General features: G+C 63.4%; 1 protein-coding gene across 2 annotated transcripts; it reads right to left on the reverse strand.

Moving 5' to 3' along the window:
- Window positions 1–565: 565 nt before the first annotated feature.
- On the reverse strand, window positions 566–11945 carry B4GALNT4 (beta-1,4-N-acetyl-galactosaminyltransferase 4). 2 transcript variants are annotated; one of them, XM_077863765.1, is made up of 20 exons: window positions 11691–11945; window positions 8851–8951; window positions 8395–8490; window positions 8217–8312; window positions 8030–8120; window positions 7853–7953; window positions 7606–7673; window positions 7341–7419; window positions 6218–6284; window positions 5966–6100; window positions 5746–5855; window positions 5573–5673; window positions 5398–5498; window positions 4464–5310; window positions 2576–2889; window positions 2189–2342; window positions 2006–2078; window positions 1756–1909; window positions 1335–1461; window positions 566–992 (listed from the first exon to the last, which is right to left on the reverse strand). In XM_077863765.1, exons 1-20 carry the CDS (start codon window positions 11839–11841, stop codon window positions 869–871), a joined length of 3090 nt encoding a protein of 1029 aa, XP_077719891.1. In that variant the 5' UTR covers window positions 11842–11945; the 3' UTR covers window positions 566–868. The 2 variants fall into 2 exon arrangements, with proteins under 2 accessions (XP_077719891.1, XP_077719890.1); XM_077863764.1 differs by having other exon boundaries at window positions 8848–8951; window positions 11691–11944.
- Window positions 11946–20107: the final 8162 nt, after the last annotated feature.

Consider the following 20107-nt stretch of genomic DNA (forward strand, 5'->3'; position numbering starts at 1 on the left):
CTGACACCCCCAGGAGGAGCCAGGCCTCGAGAGCATCTTCATCTGTCAGTACTCACCCGGAGCGCCCAGAGCCTGAACTCCCACTTACGTGAACAGAAGTCAGATCAGCTCCCAGCTCCCCTCCCCCCATCACAGTGTCAACCAGCTTGAGGGGGGTTTTCTGCTTCTGGCAGCTCAGCTAAGTGCTGCCCCCAGCGTGGTCCTAGGGCCCTGCCCGTTCACCTTCCCCTCCTGGGACGACGGGGTCGGGACTGACACCCAAGTTCTGTTTTCAAAAGGGAAGGCAGTGCGATGGCCAATTGCTCCTTCCCGGCAGGTGCCAAGGCCGTGCCCCTGCCCAAGGCTGCGTGCCTCCACCGCACCGGGGGTGGGGGGGTGGGAAGGAGGTCAGCCCACCTCCGGAGCCGAGGCTCCCGAGCGTGGCAAGGGGCACAGGGGGCGGTGTGGCGGCTGCAGCCATGAGCAGGCCCTCGGGGCAGGGGCTCCGGGTACCCAAGGCCGGCGGGCTCCCTGCTGTCGCCGGGCACCGTTTCTGCCCTCCCGACACAACCAGGCAGAGGACAAGTCAGAACTAAAAAAAATATTTCATTTCATTCTGAATAAAAAACGGAACAGACATAACTCTTGGAAATCCTGAAAACAATGTCGTCGCTACGGCAAAATTTCACAGAAATCATCGCACAGGGTGTGGAGACCGGCGCGCCCCACGCAGCTGTGAAGGCTGCCTTGCGGCGAGGGGCGCGGGGTGGCCGCGAGGGCCAGGCACGGTGGTGGCGGTGCCCTGCGAGGCGCCCCGTGTCACCCGGGACCAGGCCCGGGGCCTGGCCCCCAGCCTCCACCTCAGGGCGCAGCCGGGCGGGCGGCCTGGTCATGGGCTCCCCCCGCGGGAGCCCTTCCGGCTGCGCGTGCCCCACATGCCCCGCTTGGAGTGGTAGTGGTGGTAGAAATTCCTCAGTCGGAGCCGTTCCACCTCCAGCCCTGCCTGCAGGACCCTGGGCAGAAAGGGGTGTCAGGAGCCAGGGCGGGGTGGCAGCGCTGCCCCAGAGCCTGTAGGATCTGGGGGGTCAGGGCTCCCACTGCGTTGGGACCTGGTGGCAATGGGGGCCCAGGGGCACCACGGGGGCGGTGCGGTCTGGGGACAGAGTCTGTAGGGCCCTGGAAGTAAGAAGGGGCTTGGGGACTTGGGGTGGAGTCAAAGGGTCTCTCCTCGGGCAGAGACCAAGCAGGAGGACACAGTCCCCGCAGCCGGGAGGATCCCCTGGGCTTCACCCTCCCCACTCAAGGGAAGCTATGGAAGCGTCCTTGGTCTCCCTGAGGGCTGGGGAGGCGCTCACCTGTCCAGGAGCTCCCAGTCCTCGCCCCCCCACTGGTCGCGGAACTCCTCGGTGTTCATGCCTCCGACCCGGTCAAAGTCTGACTTGTAGATCCCGAAGAGGCCGAAGCCATTCACCTCCCAGTAACCTGGGCAGGAAGGTGCCCCTCAGACCCCTGGCCCCGCGAGCCTTCCTCCCCAGCTGCAGGAGTGGGTCTGGGACGGGGTCCCACGTTGGAGCGGCTCCCGGGGGGGCACCCATTTGCGGAGCTCGTGACTAGCGTGCTGGAGAAGGCTCCTGGGGGTCAGGCATGACCCTGGAGGTTCTGGGGGGACCTGGGCACCAGGAGGGGCACCGACAGGCCCAGGCCTGCCTCCGGGGCCTTGATTTTACCCTGGCGCAGGCGGCAGCTCTAGCGCTCTGGGGCCGCCCAAGGCATTACCGTGCGGGTCCCCCGGCGAGCTTCCACAGCCCAGGCGCATGACCACGGGCGCGAAGGCCAGCTTGCCCTCCACACAGTGCTTGCGGATGCTGTCCAGGATGTTGGGCGGGAAGTGGATGTGCAGGTCGCACAGGAAGACGATGCTGCTGGCGTCCTGGAGGTGGAGATCACGGAGATCATGGAGGTCCCGGCGCCGTCCCCCTAGGCCCAGCCCTCCCTCGGCTTCCTGCCCTCGCTCCCTCCCGCGCACCTCCACGGCGTCCACGCCAGCTTGCAAGCCCGCGGAGCGCTCGAAGTTTCCGGTTCGCCTTAGGTACTGGTACCTGGGGGGGTTGAAGGGGTGAGGAAGAGCGGGCGGGAAGTCACAGGCGCAGCCCCGGCGCGCAGGGGGAACCCCGCGGCCCCCAGGAGGCGGGGGTGCGGGCGCGGTTACCGGGGCAGGTGGGCAGCGCGCAGGGCCCGCTCCACATCCATGTCCTCGCTCTCGAAGTCCACCAGGATGACGCTGAAGTGCGAGTCCCCGGTGCGGGCGTGCAGCGTGGCCATGTCCGCCAGGAACTGTGCCACCCAGCGCGCCTGGTTCTTCACTGGGGGAGACGGGCCTGAGTCCATCCCAAGCGGCCTCTGCTCACCAGAGCTACCCCGTCCTGGAGGCGGCACCCCCCCCCCACCTGGGCTCCCTCACCAGCACCCACCCCCGCACCTGGGCTCCCTCACCAGCCCCCCCCTCCCGTCACCCACCTGGGCTCCCTCACCAGGACCCCCGCCCCCTGCCCCTGAGCTCCCTCACCAGCCCCCCCCCCCCCCCCCCCCCGTGCACCTGGCACGATGAAGTGCACCGTCACATCCTGGCGCCAGGCCAGGTGCAGCGGCCGGCAGAGCTCGGGGCGGCCATCGGGGCGCGTGGAGGCGACGGGGGCAGGCTCAGGGCTCGGCGCGTCGGGCTCCGCGTCGGGCTCGGCGTCTGCGTCTCCGTCCCCAGCGTGCGCCCTGGGCAGCCGCAGGAACACGTACTCGGATAGGCGCCAGCGGCCGCCCCCGCGCTCCTGCAGCTCCAGCTCCAGCAGGAAGCGGCTGCCGCGGGCCGAGTCTCGGCGCTTCTCCACGTTCACGATGCGCAGGAGCGCGAAGCGCCTGGTAAGCCGAGCGGCCTGGGTCAGCGCCCTTGGCCTGGGCACGGGCGGTCCCCCCTCTGCTCGGTGACCCCCCCCCCCAGGGGGCCGGGCTTCCCGGGAGCTGGAGAAGGCAGGCCACGCGGAGCGCCTCCGTCCTGCAGGGGCAGCCCCGTCCGCCCTCCCTGCCACCGGGCCTCCCCAGTGGATGCGCTCCTCTAGAACGCGCTCAGGGGACTTCAGGGCCCCCAGCGGCCGCAGGACGAGGTCGAGGTCTTCACGTGGCCTCGGAGGGCCGCAAGCAGATCCTAAGTTGCCCTCCACGTGCCCTCATGTGGGCTGAGCCCCCTTCCTGGCGCCCGCCTCTGCGCGGAGCCTCCAACCGGCTTCCGGCGCTTGCCTGCCGCTCGGAGGCCCTGAGGACGTGCCTGGGCCTGCCCCTGCCCCTGCCCCGCTGAGTGTCCTTTGTCCCCTGCCCTGTCTTCAAGCAGAGGCTGGTCATCCCGGGAAAACGGGCTCCTGCCCTGCTGCTCCCTCCCGCCTGTCCTCCCTGCGCGGGCAGCGCCCCTCACCGTGGCGCCTACCTGTGTGACCCCCGAGGGGTGCCCACCCCTCCTGTCCACCCTGCCCTCCCCGCGAGTTCTCCCCAGCATCATGGACGTTCTGCTGCAGACGCCCTGGGTCTACCCACACCCTTGGTCCTGGGGCCACCCATCTGCCGCTCTCGGGAAGCTGAGGGCCCCCCAGAAGCCCACCCCCGCCCGCCATGCCGTCCGTCCCATCACAGCCTGTCACTCGTGGCTCCTCTGGGCTTCCCATCCTGTTTACTCCTCTCCAAGGACGGGAGACGCCGGTCTCCAACCCAAACAAGTCGAACCCCTGTCCTGCCCAGAACCTTGTACTGCAAGCAAGAAAGAGGGGTGCTAGGCAGGTTGCTCGAGGCCCACAGCGGCCCCCCTGCCTTTGCGTGCCGTGGCTAGCTGGGCGGATCCTGCTCCTCCTTCAGGGCTCACACGGCTCAGAACTTTCCAGGCTCTCCTGGGGGCCCAGACGGGGCCTCCCACTCTCCACAGCACTACCTATGAGGGAGTGGGGGTGGGAGTGGAGACAGGCCTGGAATCTCCTGGCCTGGGGGAGACCAGAGGCAGCAACAGGCAGGAGCGCTGGGTCCTTCCCTGGAGTCTTCCCGCTTGGAAGACCCAGTGGCATGGTGCCAGGAGAGGAGGGAGCCGGGGACTCTGGGCTTGACCTTTGGCTGTGTCTGTCCCTTGAGAACAGACCCGGCTGGCTCAGATTCGTTCTTGGGTTCAGGCCCAAGGTGAGGGTGGGGTCTGGAGGTGCAGGACAGGGGAGCCGGTCCCGGGTGTGTGTGGGGGTCAGGCTTCTAATAGTGGATAGGGAACTTGCACCATAAGCAGCCCCAGAGGAGACAGGCATATAAGACTCTCCCCCAGGGAGCGCCTTCGCCACTCCCGGAGCCCATCACCCCCGGTTTGCAGGCTTCCAGAGACCAGGGCCTGCCCTCCCCTGTGCCCCCTCTCTGCATACCCACAAGGGCCTCCCCTCCCCTGCACCCCCTCGCCCCCTCCCCCTCACCCGCCGTGTCGCGCGTTCAGCCGCTCCATGTACTGAGCCACCACGTCCACGGCCTCGGCCTCGGGCAGCTGCAGGTTCCCCGACACGTTGCAGCGCAGGTCGTTCCAGTCGGAGCGCAGCAGCTCGAAGTCCACGGCGCCCACGCTGAACGTGCGCTGCCAGTCAATGGCGTCCTCGCGCCAGCGGCCCCGCGGGGGCCCCGCCGCCTCGTCGCTGTCCTCCACGTCCGGGGCCCTGTCCTCGTCCGCCTCCTCCTCCTCCTCCTGCTCGTCCTCCCCAGGCGGCTGCGGCCCGGACACCTGGGACAAGCTCAGGAAGGAAGTCACGGGCTGTGCTTCCGACGACGAGTTCAAGCCCGCGGTGGCCGCGGCGAGGGCGGGCACGCGCGCCTGGGCCTCCCGGCTGCCCTGCGTGGCCTGAGCCCGGGCAGGGGTCCGCGGCTGCACGGCCTGGGGGCGGCCGGTCCTGTGGCCTGGAGGCCGGGGCAGCCGGGGGGGCGCCCGCAGCTGCATGCGGGGGAGCGGCCGGGGGCGGAGGAAGACGCCGGGGAAGGGCGGCCGTGGGGGGCTGCGCGGGCCCAGGGGCGCCAGGGCCCGAGGGGGCGCGCGCGGCCCGGGGCGCACGCGGGTCACGTACACCTTGGGCGGCGCGGGCGCGGCTCGGGGGCGCGGGGCGCGGCCCAGCAGGAGGGGCGGGGGGCGCGCGGCCCAGCTCAGCGCCCGGGAGCGCCTGGGGCTCGGCGGGGTGGGGGCCGTGGTCGAGGGGAGGCGGCCGCCGCGCGGAGGGGACGCCTCCGTGGGCTCCAGACTATCCAGCAGCTCCCCCTCGTCCTCGTCGTCCAGGAGGTCTGCGGGAGGCACGAGTGAGCCGCCGGCCCCGGAGGGGGGGGGGGGGGGTAGGCCGCAGGCTGGGGGCACTGGGGCGCCTGCCTCACCATCGGGGTTGAGAAAGAGGAAGGCCCGGCGCTGCACGTCGTCCTCCTCGTCCTCCTCGCCCTCCTCCTTGTCCATCTTCATGTACTTATAGAACCCGAACCTGCGGGGGGGCGGGGCATCAGCGCGGACCCCGCCCCCCGCCCCGCCAGTGCGCCCCCCACCCTCCCCACCCACCTCTCCAGGTACAGCGGCGACTCCCGGTAGAAGCATTTGTTTTCAGTCTCCATGTGAGTGAGGCGCGTGTGGTCGTTGGGGTAGACGAAGGACAGGTACACCTGCGGGCGGGGCGCAGGGCTCAGGGGACCCCGGGAGGCGGCCTGGGTCCCGGGGGGCTCTCGGGCACTTACAAACTGCAGGCCCTGGTATCTCGCAATGGGAAAGTCCTTGACCACATAGGTGGGGGCGTAGGCGCAGGGCTCCAGCACATTCTCCAGGCTGGAAGGCTCCACCCGGGGTGCTGTGGGGGCGTGGCCACAGCGTGAGTGGCAGGCAGCGCCCTGCCCCACCTCCCAAGCCCCGCCCCCGCCCTCCAAGCCCCGCCCCCTGGGCTGGGGGGTCCCGGCTCACTGAGGAAGAAGGTGTCTCGGGGGTCTGGGCGCAGCATGTCAGCTCTGGGCTCCTCCTGCGGCAGGTGCCCCCCCACGTGGCTAGCTGGAGACTGGGGCACGTGTGCCACATGGTCCATCTTCAGGGATGATTCATCTGGGGGCACAGAGAGGCACGGGGGACCCCAGGAGTGCCCAGAGACCACTCCTCAGCTCTCCGCACCCGCATCCGCATCCAGAGCCCCCCTCCCCACCGAGGCACTGGGCCCCTCACCTGTGTACAGGGAGATGTGAGCAGAACCGATGACCTCAAACTTCAGGCCTGGCAAGAAGGCTCGCCACTGGGGGAGGGAGAGAGCAGTCAGGACCAAGGTGTGGGGTGAGGACAGGAACAGCTTCAAAGGAACAGGTCTTCTCTGATGTGGGCATGGGACCTAGTCGGGACAGCCCCTTCAAGGGTGCAGGGAATCTGGAGGGTGGATGGGAGGCAGGTAAGGACCCCCTCCCCTTGCTCCCTCCAGGCCCCTCCTGACGTCCTGGGCACCCCCCTGCGGCCTGCTTCCCCATTCTGCAGCCGCGGCTCTCCTGGAGGTCACTGCGGACCCTCCCAGGGCTCGCATACCCCCCCCTCACGAGACAGGGTCCCCCTCTGTCTCCCAGTCTCCTCCGCAGGCTCTGTCCCTCTGCCCTCCTCCCAGGCTGGACTTCCCAGGAGCTGTTCCAGGGCCTCTTCCCTTCCCAGCTCGTCCTCAGCTTCCACGAGGTCACCCCACTCCGTGCCAGCTGGGCTGGGGTGATGCCTGTCACATATGCTGGACACAGGCGACCTCCCACGGGCTGCGCTGAGCACCCCCATCCCACTCTAGTCATCACCCCATGCGCAGCCCGGTCGGGCCCTCTGTCCTGTGCACCCCTGCCCCCCCTCCTTTCCCACCTCCCTGGTTCAGGGACTGCACAAGACATCCCTCCCCCAGGCTCCAGGGCTGAAGGGGTTTTCCTGGAATGTAAACCCAATAACCACCGTCCTCAGGACAAAGCCAGAGCTGTCCCCACCCCCTACCCCCTGGAGTTCTGGAGGAATGCTGGGTGTTGCCATCCTCTGCCTTCCTGAGATCTGGAATTCACCCCATGCAGCCCGTCCCAAATTCTCTCCTGAAGAGGACATCCCCCCATGAACGTGTCATCTCTCAAGACTACTCAAGCCCCACTTCCTCCACGAAGCCTCTCCAAGCAGGCGGGGGCCGTCCCTGGGGGTCTGCTTTGCCAACTGGACGGGAACACGGTGGTGGGGGGGCGGGAGGGTCCGCACCACTGCCCTTCGGGGACTGCTAGGAGCAGGGAGGGCAGGGGCAGGGAGGCGATGCTCTAGGAGGCCACGGAGGGCAAGTCACACTCACGCCCACTTCCACATGGTCCGAGCCTCGGTCGTCCTGTTTGTGCAGCAGCTCGAAGTAGTACCTCCGGGAGGCCATGAGCCTGGGGACATGAGGAGTCAGGGGGACATGTGGCCACCGTGCCCCAAGAACAGGGAGCCCAGAGATGGGGCGCTCCGGGATGGCCCCCAGCGCTGTCTGGCCAGGACAGGATGAGGGCAGTGGTTTCAGGTGTGCTGTGTGTGCTAACGTGTGCTCACTCATGCGCACGCCCCGCCCAGGCACTCACCGCTTGGGTTTGGACACCTGGGAGCTGAACTTGGTGAATTCTCCAGGTGCCGTCCACTCTGAGCCAGTCTGGGGAGCGATACACAGGGGGTGGGGGGTGGGGGTTCACCCTCTCCTTGGGGGCACCAGCCTCATCCAGTCCCCGTCCCTCAGAAGCTGGAGGTGACGGAGGCGGCAGGAGGCCCGCTGAAGACAGACGGGCGTGTGGGTGCAGGGCCGGGGCGGGCGCGCTGTGGGGTCCAGGGTACCTTGCCCACGTAGGCCACCAGCTGGGCGCCCGCCGGGCTCTCGTCTGGGCTCAGCCAGAACTCAGAGTTGTCATCTGAAGCCACAGAGAACTGGACGTCTCCTAAGCCACAGGACAAGGACTCAGGGGGGCGTGCGGCCCTTCTGACTCCCTCCCCGGCACACCCCCACCCTCGCACCATCTCTCGCCGGGTGGATGAAGCCGAAAATCCGTAGTCCGTAGTTCTTCCACTTGGGGGACACGGCCAACTTCTTGACGGTGGTGCGGGTCTAGGGGCAGGGGCCTGTGACGTCAAAGCACCCGCACGCCCTCCGCACCCCGCATGCCCTCCCCACAAGGGGGCGCGCCCTGCCCCCAGCACTCACGTGGGGGAAGAGCGGGAAGTGCAGGTTCCTCCTCAGATGGCCCACGGCGCCTCCACACCAGTCCTCAAAGACGTGCAGGTTCGCCTGCCCCTTGTACTGAGGGGCGGGAGGGGGCCTTACCTTGGGCAAAGTCCGCCCCAGCGTGCCCCCGCAGCCCCGCAAGCCAAGCAGCGCTCACCTCTTCCCACCACGGGGGCACCTGACGAGTGAGGTTCAGGGGGGGTGGCTTTCTGGCCCCCGCAGGGAACGGCAGGTTTGGGTCCCGGCCTTCAGGCTCCAGGAGAGAAAAGGCACCGGGGTCAACGGGGTCAACGCTGAGACACGGAGGGCAGGGAGGGGTCACACAAGCACACACAGCCCGACACAAACCGCACAAGGACTGCCCTGCACGCCACCAGCTGGAAAGCCCCAAGTCCACCGTCCCCCAGGTGACACGTCCCGACGGCCCTGTCACGCCTGCCAGCCGCACCCTGGGCCAGCCCGCGAGGCACCACCTGCGTCCGCACGGACGGAACTCGGGCCAGGCCACGCGGGTGCCAGCCAGCCGCACCCCTGCATCCACACACCGGCCCCTGCGTGGCCTCGGGGCCTGGGCACGGCGCAGCATGTTCTTGCCCGCGGCCCCGCTCACCACCTGCTCCTCCTCTCGGCTTTCGCTGGAGTCCTCCGCCCTGTGCGTGGACAGCGCAGCGCGGACGCCCCTGCCCTCGGTCACTCCGCTCAGCTTCTCACCGTCTGTGGGCAGCACGTGGGGCATCATGGGGCACAGCCCCCGCTGCCGGGGTCCGCCGGGGGCACTGGCGCCTCCCGCTGCGGCCCCTCCGCGTCAGCTGCTCCCGGTACCCACCGCCCCGTTGCTGCGCAGTTGCTCCCTGCCGGGCCCCCTCCACACCTCTGCGGGCAGGCAGCCCCCGTCAAGCCCACGCCACCTGGCCGCCCCACCGGGCTGTGTCCCCAGCAAGGCCCCCAGCTCTACCGCGCTGCACCCTCAGCTCTTGTCCCTCATGGGGTTTTGTGCTCCCCTGCCCCCCCCCCCCACCGTGTGCCAAGGGTCAGTGCCGGGCCTTGCTGTTGGGACAGCCGGCGCTTGTGCCATAAGGTGAGGCCGGGCCCGGCTCATGGCACAGGTGCCACGGGCCGCCCTTGAGTGGGGGTTCGGGACCAAAGGAGCCCTGACCAGTCTGGACAGAAGGGGGTTGCACACGCTGGTCTGGCTGTGGAGGCCTGGGCCATCGGGACTCTGGAGGGAGACTGTCCCCCGGGGGACCCCTTCCTAGGTCTGTCTGTGTACCCCCCACGCCCTAGCCTGCAGCAGACCACGTCCAGGCCCCCAACTCCCTCAGATTCCTGGACCTCTTGCCCGAGCTGTGGACCTGAACGTCCCGTGCTGTCCCCTGGGTGGTGGGGGTGGGTGCCACACCCCGGGACCTGAGGCTCTGAAGGGAGGCTTTACTGTACCCCACCTCTGCCTCTCCTGGCGTTCCCACCCAGGGCTCCCCCATCCAGGAGCCCAGCCTCTGCTCCAGGGCAAGCCTGGTTTCAACCCCCCTGGCCTTCCTTCGAGCCAGCCCCGGGAGCTGAATTCCTGTGTGGACACATGGCCTGAGCCCCCTCTCCGGGACAGGGCAGCTGCCCTTGGTCTCTGGCCTGTGGGTGCCCGTGGTGCCTGCCCACCTGCTCTTCCTGGGTTCCTCCCTCGCCGCCCTCTGTCCAGCTGGGAGATGAGCCCCTAAGAGGCTCAGGGCCAAATCCCCACAGCCTGGCCCCGATGCTCCCTGCCCACCAAGCTCAGTCCATGGGTATTAGGGGCCTTCGGCGGTGCGGTCCCAGCCCAGGCTGCCGCCACCGTCCTGCAGGGACACAGGGCCACCTGCCACACAGGCGCCCTGCGGGACACCAGGGAAGTAGCCCCCCTGCCCCTCTCCGACGCTGCCTCCCAGTTGTCAGTGAACATAGCACTGACCCCAACACTTGAAAAGGCCCCGGGCACGTCTAGCTGCTCGGCTTCTCACAAGCCCTGCCCCCGGGGGAGCCCAAGGCTGGCCCGAGGTGGGGCTGGCCAGAGCCGAGACCCGAGGGCGCCGGCCGTTCCTGGAAGGTGCCACGTGGGAGTCTGACCTTCCAGGACCCGGAGCGGCTCCTGCTCACCCAGGAGCAGCAAGGGCAGTCTGGCCAGTGTCCCAGCCTCTCTGCTGGGGGAGCTGAGGGCAGACAGGGACTCAGAAATGGGGTTCCCACACCCCCACCCCCTCCCGGTTGCTGAGCTAGACTCCCCAGCTGCTCAGGAAGTCAAGTTGGGGAGGACTGTGGTCGCTTGAGAAGCCACAGAGGTGGCTGGGGAAGGGAGGCCGGTCTTGTTCTGTGTCACTGGGTCACGCTCTGGGGTCTTGCCTTGTTTGCTGATAGCTGGGGGAGGGGGGCCTCTTTTAGGGACTCAGCCTCTCAAGAGTGTGGTGGCTGTGAGGTGTGTAGACTCAGGGGGTTGGGACAAGCTCCAAGCTCTGGGCCTGGAAGATCTGGGGGGCCCGGTGTCTAGGCACAGGAGAGGTGGCCGTGGCTTCGGCAGCTGGGAGGCAGGAGTGGGAACAGGGAGGCTTGGACTCCTGGGTGGAGAGCACCCTGCTGCTGTGAGCCACGGTCATGGGCCTGAGTCTTTAGGAAGCAAGACTCTGTCTCTCTGCCTCCCATCATAAGGACACACAGCACCCTGCCTCCTTAAGGGTCGGGGCAGTCTGCCCCGGGATGTGTGTGGGGGGTCACGCCTGCCCCGAGGTCCTTCCCTCTCCTGTCCCCCCCACCCCGCCCAGGTTCCAGGCTCTCTGCTTCTCCTCTCCCCACCGGCTTTTCAGTCCCGTTCCTCCAGGTGTGTCACCACCTTCAAGAGGCCATTGCATCCCTGGAGGCATCCCCTGAACTGCAGGAGCCCAGGAGCCCGACCCTCCGCTGCTGTCTCTCCCAACACTCCCCAGGGCCTGACTTGTTTTGTGGGTTCACTGTCCCCACTGGAGTGTGAGCTGGAGGAGCCTGGGAAAGTTCACTCCAGGCAGTTGAGGGGTCCCCAGGCTGGATCCCCCTTTCCCTGCTTCCCCTCCGCACAAAAGCATCTCAGGCCCCTGTGAGAGGTTTGCCTGGGGCATCCTGGCCAGGACGGCCCTACAGCGCCAGTCAGCTCCCTCCAAGCCCCTCCCCACCCACCCGGCCCTCTCCCGGGCAGATGGGTAGACTGAGGCTCAGCTAAGGGGGCGAGGGGCGGACCTGCCAGGCCTTCTCGAAAATCCCAGCCTGCGGGGCCTGGGGGCGGGGCCTCCCAGAGCCCTCGGGAAACCCCGTCGCTCCTGGCTCCGGGTCGGATCCCCGAGTCTGCCTAGGTGGGGGGACGCTCCCCGGGAGGGTCGCGCGCGTCACTGCTGACGTCACTGGGCTCCTGGCCCGGCCGAGCCGCGCCCCCCGCCCCCCCCGGCGCCCCCTCCCTACCTCGCCCGTAGCCCAGCCGCTGGCGCAGCGCGCGGCCCTGGCGCACCAGGCTCAGGTGCACGTACGTGAGCCACGCGGCGCAGGTGAGCAGCAGCAGCAGCAGCAGCAGCTTGATCTGCTTGCGGACCTTCTTCACCGGGAACCACGGCATCGCGCCGTCCCCGCCCCGCCTCGGGCGTGCTCAGCGGCGCCGCTGCGGCCCCCGGTTCCCGCGCGCCCCGCGCCGCGGCTCCCGGCCCCGCATGGCCCTTTGTCCGCCGCCCGCGGCCACTCGGCGCGGCCGCGACCCCGGGCTGCCCTCGGCCGCGGGCCCGGGGTGGGCGGCGGAGCGGCTCCGGCGGTGCCCCCGCCCGGCCCCGCCCGGCCGCTCGGCTCCACGCTCCTGGGGGCCGCGGCGGGACCGAGCAGCATCCACGCTGCGGTGCTACCCACCGTGAAACGGGCCCGGCCGCCGCGCGGCGCCAGCCAACCGGGGCCCGGGCAGCCCGCGGGGAGCCAATCCGCGGCGCGGGGGGCGGGGCCGCCGGGATAGGGTGTGCCCGCCGCTCGTCTCCACGCAACGCGCGCGCATCCACCTGGGCGCGCGGCGCGGGGGCGCGGGGGGCGCGGGGGCGCGGGGACCTGGGGGTCCGGGGGCGCGGGGGTGCAGGGGGGCAGGGGCGCGGGGGTCTGGGGGTCCTGGGGCGCAGGGGTCTGGGGGCGCGGGGGCGCGGGGACCCGGGGGCACAGGGTCCGGGGGCGCAGGGGGTCGGGGGCGCGGGGGCGTAGGGGTCGGGGGCGCGGGGGGTCCGGGGGCGCAGGGGAGCGCAGGGGAGCGCAGGGGAGCGCAGGGGAGCGCAGGGGAGCGCAGGGGGGCGGGGCCCCGGGGGGCGCGGGGGCGCGGGGACTCGAGGGTGCAGGGGCGCGGGAGTCCGGGGGCGCGGGGACCCGGGGACCCAGGGGCGGAGGCCAGGGGTGCAGGGGTCGGGCGTGGGGACGGGAGGGGCAGAGGACCGGACCTGGTGGCTGGCCGTGGGTGCAGAGTCCCCCCCCCCCCCCCCCCCGAGGGGCACGCGGGGGAAGTGGAGCTGCAGAGGCCTGGGGGAGCGGGCATGTGGGGATGGAAGCACTGGTTATGGGGTGGGGACACAGGGAGCAGAGGACTCCGGAGAGGAAGCAGGGGACACCAGGGCCTCAGGGGATGGGGGGAAAGCTGGCCGAAGGCTGCAGCCTGGTCTTGGAGTCGAAGCAAGGCTCTGGAAAATAGAGCAACCCCGAAGGACTGGGGCTCAAAGGGCTGGAAAGGGGAAGGGAGTTTTGGGGAGACACAGGTGGTAGGTGATGGTGGTGGGTGAGTGGGCAGGAGGGGTGGGGGGCTTGCGAGGGAGTGAGAAGTGGGAGGCCCTCAGAAGCACATGGCTTCATCCTGGGGGGCCAGGCCTTTCCTGGCCCAGGTGGATGGGCAGCAGAGGGCAAGGGGGTGGCCTCCGGTGACAGCGGAGTCGAGGTGGAGAGCAGCTGTGCAGGTGGCCGGGCAGGACGCAAGGGGGGTGCACAGCAAATCTCTTCCACTTCCACTTGGGACGTGAGGGCTGGGCTCTGGGGTGCGGCTGCCGCAGGGCTGGGGGTGGGAGGCCCTGTGGGTGGATGATGGGCTTTGCCCCTTCCTCCCTCTGTCCCCACCAGCCGCCAGCCTCAACCTTCTCCCTTTATTGCTTCCTCTGTGTGTCCCAGCTTCACGTCACTGCGAACCACAGCAGCCCAGCGTGAGTGCTGTGAGGCAGCTGCTGGTGTCCGTGGATTCTGTGGGTCAGGGTGTTAGGGCCCCACAGCCTGTCCCTGCTTTATGATGTGGTCGGCCTCAGGGGGAAGGAATAGATGCCGCCGTGACCCTGCCGTGACCCTGCCGGCAGAGCCGGGGCGGCTGCATTCTTGGGAGGTGCTCAAACCGCAGGTCACCCAGGGCGCCCACATGCAGCCTCTGGAGCCCCGAGGGCAAAGCGCCTGTTGGGTCCCCGCCCGCCGGTTATGCCACAGGCTGTCACGCGCCACCCAGGTTTCGGAGGAGGGATGTGGACCCCACTGCGTCCTGGACACATTGTGCAGGAGGTTGCAGTCTGGCTGTGACATGCTGCACTGTTCTTGTGTCCTTCCCTGTTAGCTGCAGGACCTAGAATCAAGCAGACCACATCCCACCGTCCCGGCGTCCTGTCCCCGACGCTGTGGATGATGCTGCCCTCCAAACCTCGTCACCCCCCGCCCTGTTCCTGTCCTGCCCTCTTCCAGTCCACTTTTCAGATTTATCTGCACACATTAAACAGACCAAATCGACCATGTTGTGAACATCAGCATCAGTGAGCTACGTTTCTCGGCTCTTCTCCAAACCGCGTGTGTCCATGCCCACTGGCAGGCGAGCGGCCTTCGGGAGGCAGCAGGGCCGCGGCGTGGGTGCTGTTGCTCGCATGGGGCCGGCCAGGGCTGCAGGGACGGATGCATGCGGCCTGGACCGACCGCAGAACCTGCTGGCGCCCGAGCTTTGCCGGCCGAGGCGCTGCAATAGCTCGGCCAGGTGAGGCAGCTTGTGTCCCAGGAAGCAAGGTGGACCGGTCACCTGTCTGCTTCTTGGTACAAGGGACTGGAGGCAGCCACTTGCTCTCCAGGAAGGAACGTCCAGGCGCTGCCAGGCTGCTGGGCCCCGACATGTTTCAGAGGCCGAAAGCCCTGCACTTGATATGGAATTTATTTTTCACTGTCTGGCACACACGTGAGGGGCAGAGGACAGTTGCTTTCTGCTCCGCGCTTCAGTCCGTGTGACGTCACCTGTGTAACGGGCCAGCGTGAGGTCCGTGGAGAGGAAAAGCCGTCCAGGTCCCCAGGGGCAGCCCTGGGTAGTGAAACCGGGGCAGGAGCAGCGGATGCTTGGAGGCCCCACCTGGCCAGGCTCACGGTGCACTGTTGGCCTCCAATAGGAAGGGGGGAGTCACCACCCCGCTTGTTTCCTGTTCTCCTCAGTGGCACTGATCTCTGCACTCGCCCTGCAGGTGCCTCACTGCTCTTGCTGGACGACTTTCCCCGGTAGGGGCGGTTCTGAGGTTGCAGTGGCCTTCCCCCCATAACCACCCCCATCCCAGGGGCCAGGAAACCAGCGTGGGCTTCTGCTAGCCGCCAGTTATGTATTCGGCAATGGGGTGCTAGCCAGGTAGGGTCAGGGACCCTCTGGACCCACGGTGAGATGGACGTGACCAGAGCACCATGGGTCACCTACCCTCTGGAAGCCGCTGCCCTCACTGGTGCTCACGGGGCCATTATGGGTCTCAGGAATCAACGTCGGCTCAGAGCCAGTGTCCCCGAAAAGCCTGGGATTTCTTCTTTCCCATCACAGCCCCGTGGTAAGTGGCTCCGCATCCGGGGGCTTGGGGTCTGTGCACTGGCATAAACCCGGGAGTTGGTGGGAGCCCAGGGCTTTGGATCACAGCGATTCAAGTACAACCTTTCGTGTGGACCGGATGCTGGCATCCCCTAGGTCCATGTGTTGAAGCCCTAATCCCCAGTGTGACGGCGTTTGGAGATGGGATTGGGGGAGGTGGTTAGGATCAGAGGAGGTCGTGACGGGGGAGCTTTGGCCTTAGGGGATCATGTGCTAATAGGAAGAGATGGAAGGCTCCTCGCTCTCCCTCCACGCACACGCACACGCACCTAGGAGAGGCCGTGTGTGGCGAGGTGCTGGCACCCGACAGCATGGAGCCCGACAGCTCGCGCCAGAACCCCAACGCCGGCACCCCAGCCGGGGACATCCAGCCTCCGGAACGGAGCAAACACCCCTGTCACCAGGTGCCGTGGCCCATGGCATTTCATTCGCTTGTACTTCCCGTGTCATGTCGAGAGCTTTTCTGCTTCTACCATCAAGGGACACTCAGCCCCAGGGTTTCCAGGATTTCTGCAGGTCAAGCATCCGGGCTGTGCGTTGGCCCCACAGTGACCGCACCCCCGGTCTCTGGGGCTTGGGGGTGCCCTTGGCCCTGCCACACCAATGTCCTCAGAAACCCCATCTCGGGCAGTGGTTCCCGAGGTGCCTCCTGGCCCACAGAGCTCCTCGGGGAAGCTCCCCTCTCTCTGCGGTGGAAAGGAGGAGGGTCCTCTGGGTCACCCCAGGGGCGCAGCTAGGAGGGAAGAGCAGATACAAACGACCACTCATGCGGCATTAAACAGAATACTTTACTTCTTTAACAATTTTAGGTTTACAGAAATAGTGAGCGGGTGTCAGCACAGAGTCCCCATAGGCTGCCAATTCCAGTTTCCCTGTTAATATCGTGCATCAGTGGGGTCCATTTCTCACAATTAATGACCCAATATTGATGCATCATTATTAACTGAAGTCCACACTCTATTCGGATTTCCTCAGTTTCCCCCTAATGTCCTCTTCCTATTCCAAGACCTCACCCAGGACCCCACATGACGTTCAGTCCTCGTGTCTCCCGAGGTCCCTCTGGGCTGTGACAGCTTCTCATGCTTTCGGGTTTTGATGACCTTGTCAGTCTGGAGGAGGCCGGGTCGGGTATGCTGTAGGAGGTTGCGGTATTGCAATGTGTCGGCGGTTTTTCTCCCCATTAGGCTGGGTTTGTGGGGTTTGGGAGGATGTGCGCAGAGGCCAAGTGCCACTTGCATCACGTCGTGTCACAGGTGTGCACGTCGCCGTGACTCAGCAAGTGGTGCCGCCCTGGATGGCCTGGCTGTGCGTGCTCGTCGGGGCCTCTTGCGTGACGCTGCTCACCGCCCCCTCTTCCATCCCGTGCTCTTTGGGAGGAGGGCCCTCTGCGCAGCCCGCGCTAAAGGGCTGCTGGGCAGTGCCTCCCCCTCTGCGTAGCCACACGCTTCAGTGGGAGGTTTGTCTCTTCCCTCCCACTTAATGTGTTCCACCATTTATTGACATCAGCGTGGACTCGCGGATGCTTATTTTATACTTTGGTTTATAATGCAACACCACTTTTTTAAAAAAAGATTTTATCTATTTATTCATGAGACAGAGATAGAGGCAGAGACACAGGCAGAGGGAGAAGCAGGCTCCATGCAGGGAGCCCGACGCAGGACTCGATCCCGGGACCCCAGGGTCACGCCCTGGGCTGCCCTGTTCATTCACCTTTAAAAGACATCCTGGTTGCTCCCAGTTTTTGGTGATCATGAATAAAGCTGCTACAAATATTTGTGAACAAAGTTTTCAATTCAATTGGATAAATACCCGAGTGTTGCCGTGAGGGGATCGTGTACTAAGACTATGCTTAGCTTTGGAAGACACTGCTGGATGTCTTCTAACTTGGCTGCATCCATTTGCACTCCTTCCAGGGACACCTGGGGCCCCAGCGGGTGAGCGTCTGCCTTGGGCCCTGGCGTGACCTCGGGGGCCTGGGATCGAGTCCCACGTCGGGCTCCCTGCAGGGAGCCTGCTCCTCCCTCTGCCTGTGTCTCTGCCTCTCTCTGTGTCTCTCAGGAGCAAATAAATAAAATCTCAAAAAATTTTTTGCATTCCCTCCAGCAATGAATGAGAGGCCCTATTGCCCCACATCTTTGCCAGCATTTGGTATTGTCAGATTTCTTTGTATTTTAGTCATTGTGTTGAAATCTTACTATTTATTTCTTATTAAATGTTATTTATTTGTAACTCCCTAATGATACATGATGTGGAGCATCTTTTCAAATTCTTATCTGCCATCTGTACATCTTCTTGGGTGAGGTGTCTGTTCAGATCTTTTGCCCACTTTTTAAAAAGATTTTTATTTATTTATTCATGATAGAGAGAGAGAGAGAGGCAGAGACACAGGCAGAGGGAGATGCAGGCTCCATGCAGGAGGACCGATGCAGGACTAGATCCTGGGACTCCAGGATCAGGCCCTGGGCCAAAGGCAGGCGCCAAACCGCTGAGCCACCCAGGGATCCCCAGTTTTGCCCATTTTTAAGTTGTTCTCTTATTGTTGATTGCTGTGAGTTCCTTGTGAATTTAGATACAGGCCTATATTGGGTATATGTTTTATAAATAGTTTCTTCTAATCTGTGGCTTATCTTTTTTCTGTGATACCAGTATATTTAGCAGAGCAGAATTTTAAAGTTTTAATGAAGTCCAACTTAACCATTTTTCATTCATAATGACTTTTTATCTAAAAAAATTATTGCCAGGGGGTCCCTGGGTGGCTCAGGGGTTTAGCGCTGCCTTCGGCCCAGGGCCTGATCCTGGAGTCTCGGGATTGAGTCCCACATCGGTCTCCCTACATGGAGCCTGCTTCTCCCTCTGCCTGTGTCTCTGCCTCTCTCTCTCTGTGTCTCTCATGAATAAATAAATAAAATCTTAAAAAAAAAATCATTGCCGTATCCAAGCTCACTTAGATCTTCTCCTGTTCTCTCCTAGAAGTCTTAAACTTTGCAGTTTATATTTAGGTCTATGACCAACTTTTTAGTTAATTCTAGTCTGTGTGTAGACTCACTTTCTGCTTACAGATGTTCAGTTGTTCCAGCACCATTTGTGAAAAGACAGACTTGAGTGTGTTGCCTTTGCTCCTTTTTCAAGGATCTATATGTGTGCAGATCTATTTCTGGGCTCCCTGTTATGTTCCGTTGGTGTATTTGTCTGGTCTTTTGTTGGTACCAGGTCGTCTTGATTCCTGTAGCTTTCTAGGAAGTCCTGTAGTACCAGCCCTGCAGTCTTGGTGTTCTTTTCAGCATGGTGTTGTCAATTCCAAGTGTTTGCCTTTCCTTCCTTCCTTCCTTCCTTCCTTCCTTCCTTCCTTCCTTCCTTCCTTCCTTCCTTCTTTCCTTCCTTCCTTCCTTCTTTCCTTTCTTTTTTTTTCTTTTAGATTTGTTTATTTATTCTGGAGAGAGAGAGTACATGGGTGGGTGGAAAGAACCTCAAGCACACTCCCAGCAGAGTGTGGAGCCCGACTGGGGGCTTGATTCCATGACCCTGAGATCTGACCTGAGCCAAAACCAAGAGTCGGATGCTCAACCGACTGAGCCACCCAGATGCCCCTATTTGCCCTTTCATATAAGCTTTAGCATCAGTTTCACAACGTCTACAAAATAACTTCTTAGGGTGCGTACATTGGAATGACATGGAATCTATAGATCAAGCAGGGAAGAACTGACCTCTTAGAAATGTTGAGGTCCTATCAATAAGCATGCTGTATCTCTCCATTTATTTAGAACTTTAATTTCTTTCATCAACATTTTATAGTTTTCCTCGTTGTAGGTCCTATACATATTTTGTTAGATTTACACCTAAGTATTTCATTTCTATAGTGCTAATGTAAATGATATTGTGTGTTTTTTTTTTAATTTATTTATTCATGAGAGACATAGAGAGAGAGAGAGGCAGAGACCCAGGCAGAGGGAGAAGCAGGCTCCACGCAGGGAGCCCGACGTGGGACTTGATTCCGGGTCTCCAGGATCATACCCTGGGCCGAAGGCAGCGCTAAACCATTAAGCCACCTAGGATGCCCTTGTGTGGTTTTAAAAAATGATTTTATTTATTTATTTATTTATTTATGAGAGATCGAGCGAGCGAGCATGAGCACAAGCAGGGGGAGCGGCAGAGGGAGGAAAAGCAGGCTCCCCGCTGAGCAGGGAGCCTCAGATAGGATTTGATCCCAGCACCCTGGGATCATGACCCCAGCCTAAGGCAGACATTTAACTGCTTACTTGACTGAGCCACCCAGGTACCCCTGGCATTGTGTTTTAAATGTCAAATATCTACAGTTCATGGCTGGTGTATAGAGAAGCAATGGATTTTTTTATATTAACCTTGTATCCTGCAACCTCATAGTAATTGCTTATCAATTCTAGGACTTCTGTTGTTGATAATATTTTGGGTTTTCTACATAAGCAGCTATATCATCTGTGAACAAAGATAGTTTTATTTTTTCCTTCCCAATCTGTACATATTTTATTTATGTCACATCCTAGATTCTCAGTACAATGTTCAATGGCAGTGGTAAGAGGGGACATTCTTGCCTTGTTCCTGATTTTTTTTTTGTTAAAGATTTATTTATTTATTCCAGACAGAGAGAGGGAGCAAGTGCCCAAGCAGGAGGAGGAGCAGAGGGAGAGGGACAGGGAGAGAAGCAGACCTCCTGTTGAGTGTGGATCCCAACACTACACGGGGCTCAATCTCACAACCTGGAGATCATGGCCTGAGCCAAAATCAAGAGTTGGATGTGCAACCTACTGAGCCACCCAGCTACGCTGCCTTGTTCCTGATCTTAAGGGCAAAGTACCTAGTTCCTTATAATTAGGAAATGTGTTAACTATACATTTTTTGATAGACGATCCTTAATCAAGTGAAGAAATCCCCCTCTATTCTTAGTTACTTGAAAGTTTTAATCATGAGTGAGTATTGGATTTTGTCAAATGCTTTTTCAACATCAGTAGATAAGATCATATTATTTGGGGGGCAC

Source organism: Canis aureus, chromosome 21 (assembly GCF_053574225.1).
Source record: "Canis aureus isolate CA01 chromosome 21, VMU_Caureus_v.1.0, whole genome shotgun sequence".
In the NCBI taxonomy this organism is placed as follows: domain Eukaryota; kingdom Metazoa; phylum Chordata; class Mammalia; order Carnivora; family Canidae; genus Canis; species Canis aureus.

Bases quoted from the DNA above. Each gene is read 5' to 3' on its own strand.
- B4GALNT4 (XM_077863764.1), bottom strand. From the start codon at position 11,841: ATGCCGTGGTTCCCGGTGAAGAAGGTCCGCAAGCAGATCAAGCTGCTG. The intron at 7,674-7,852 runs GTACCCTGGACC...ATCGCTCCCCAG, and splicing joins TGGTGGCCTACGTGGGCAAG to ACTGGCTCAGAGTGGACGGC. The intron at 5,499-5,572 runs GTGGGTGGGGAG...GCCCCCCCGCAG, and splicing joins TCGCCGCTGTACCTGGAGAG to GTTCGGGTTCTATAAGTACA.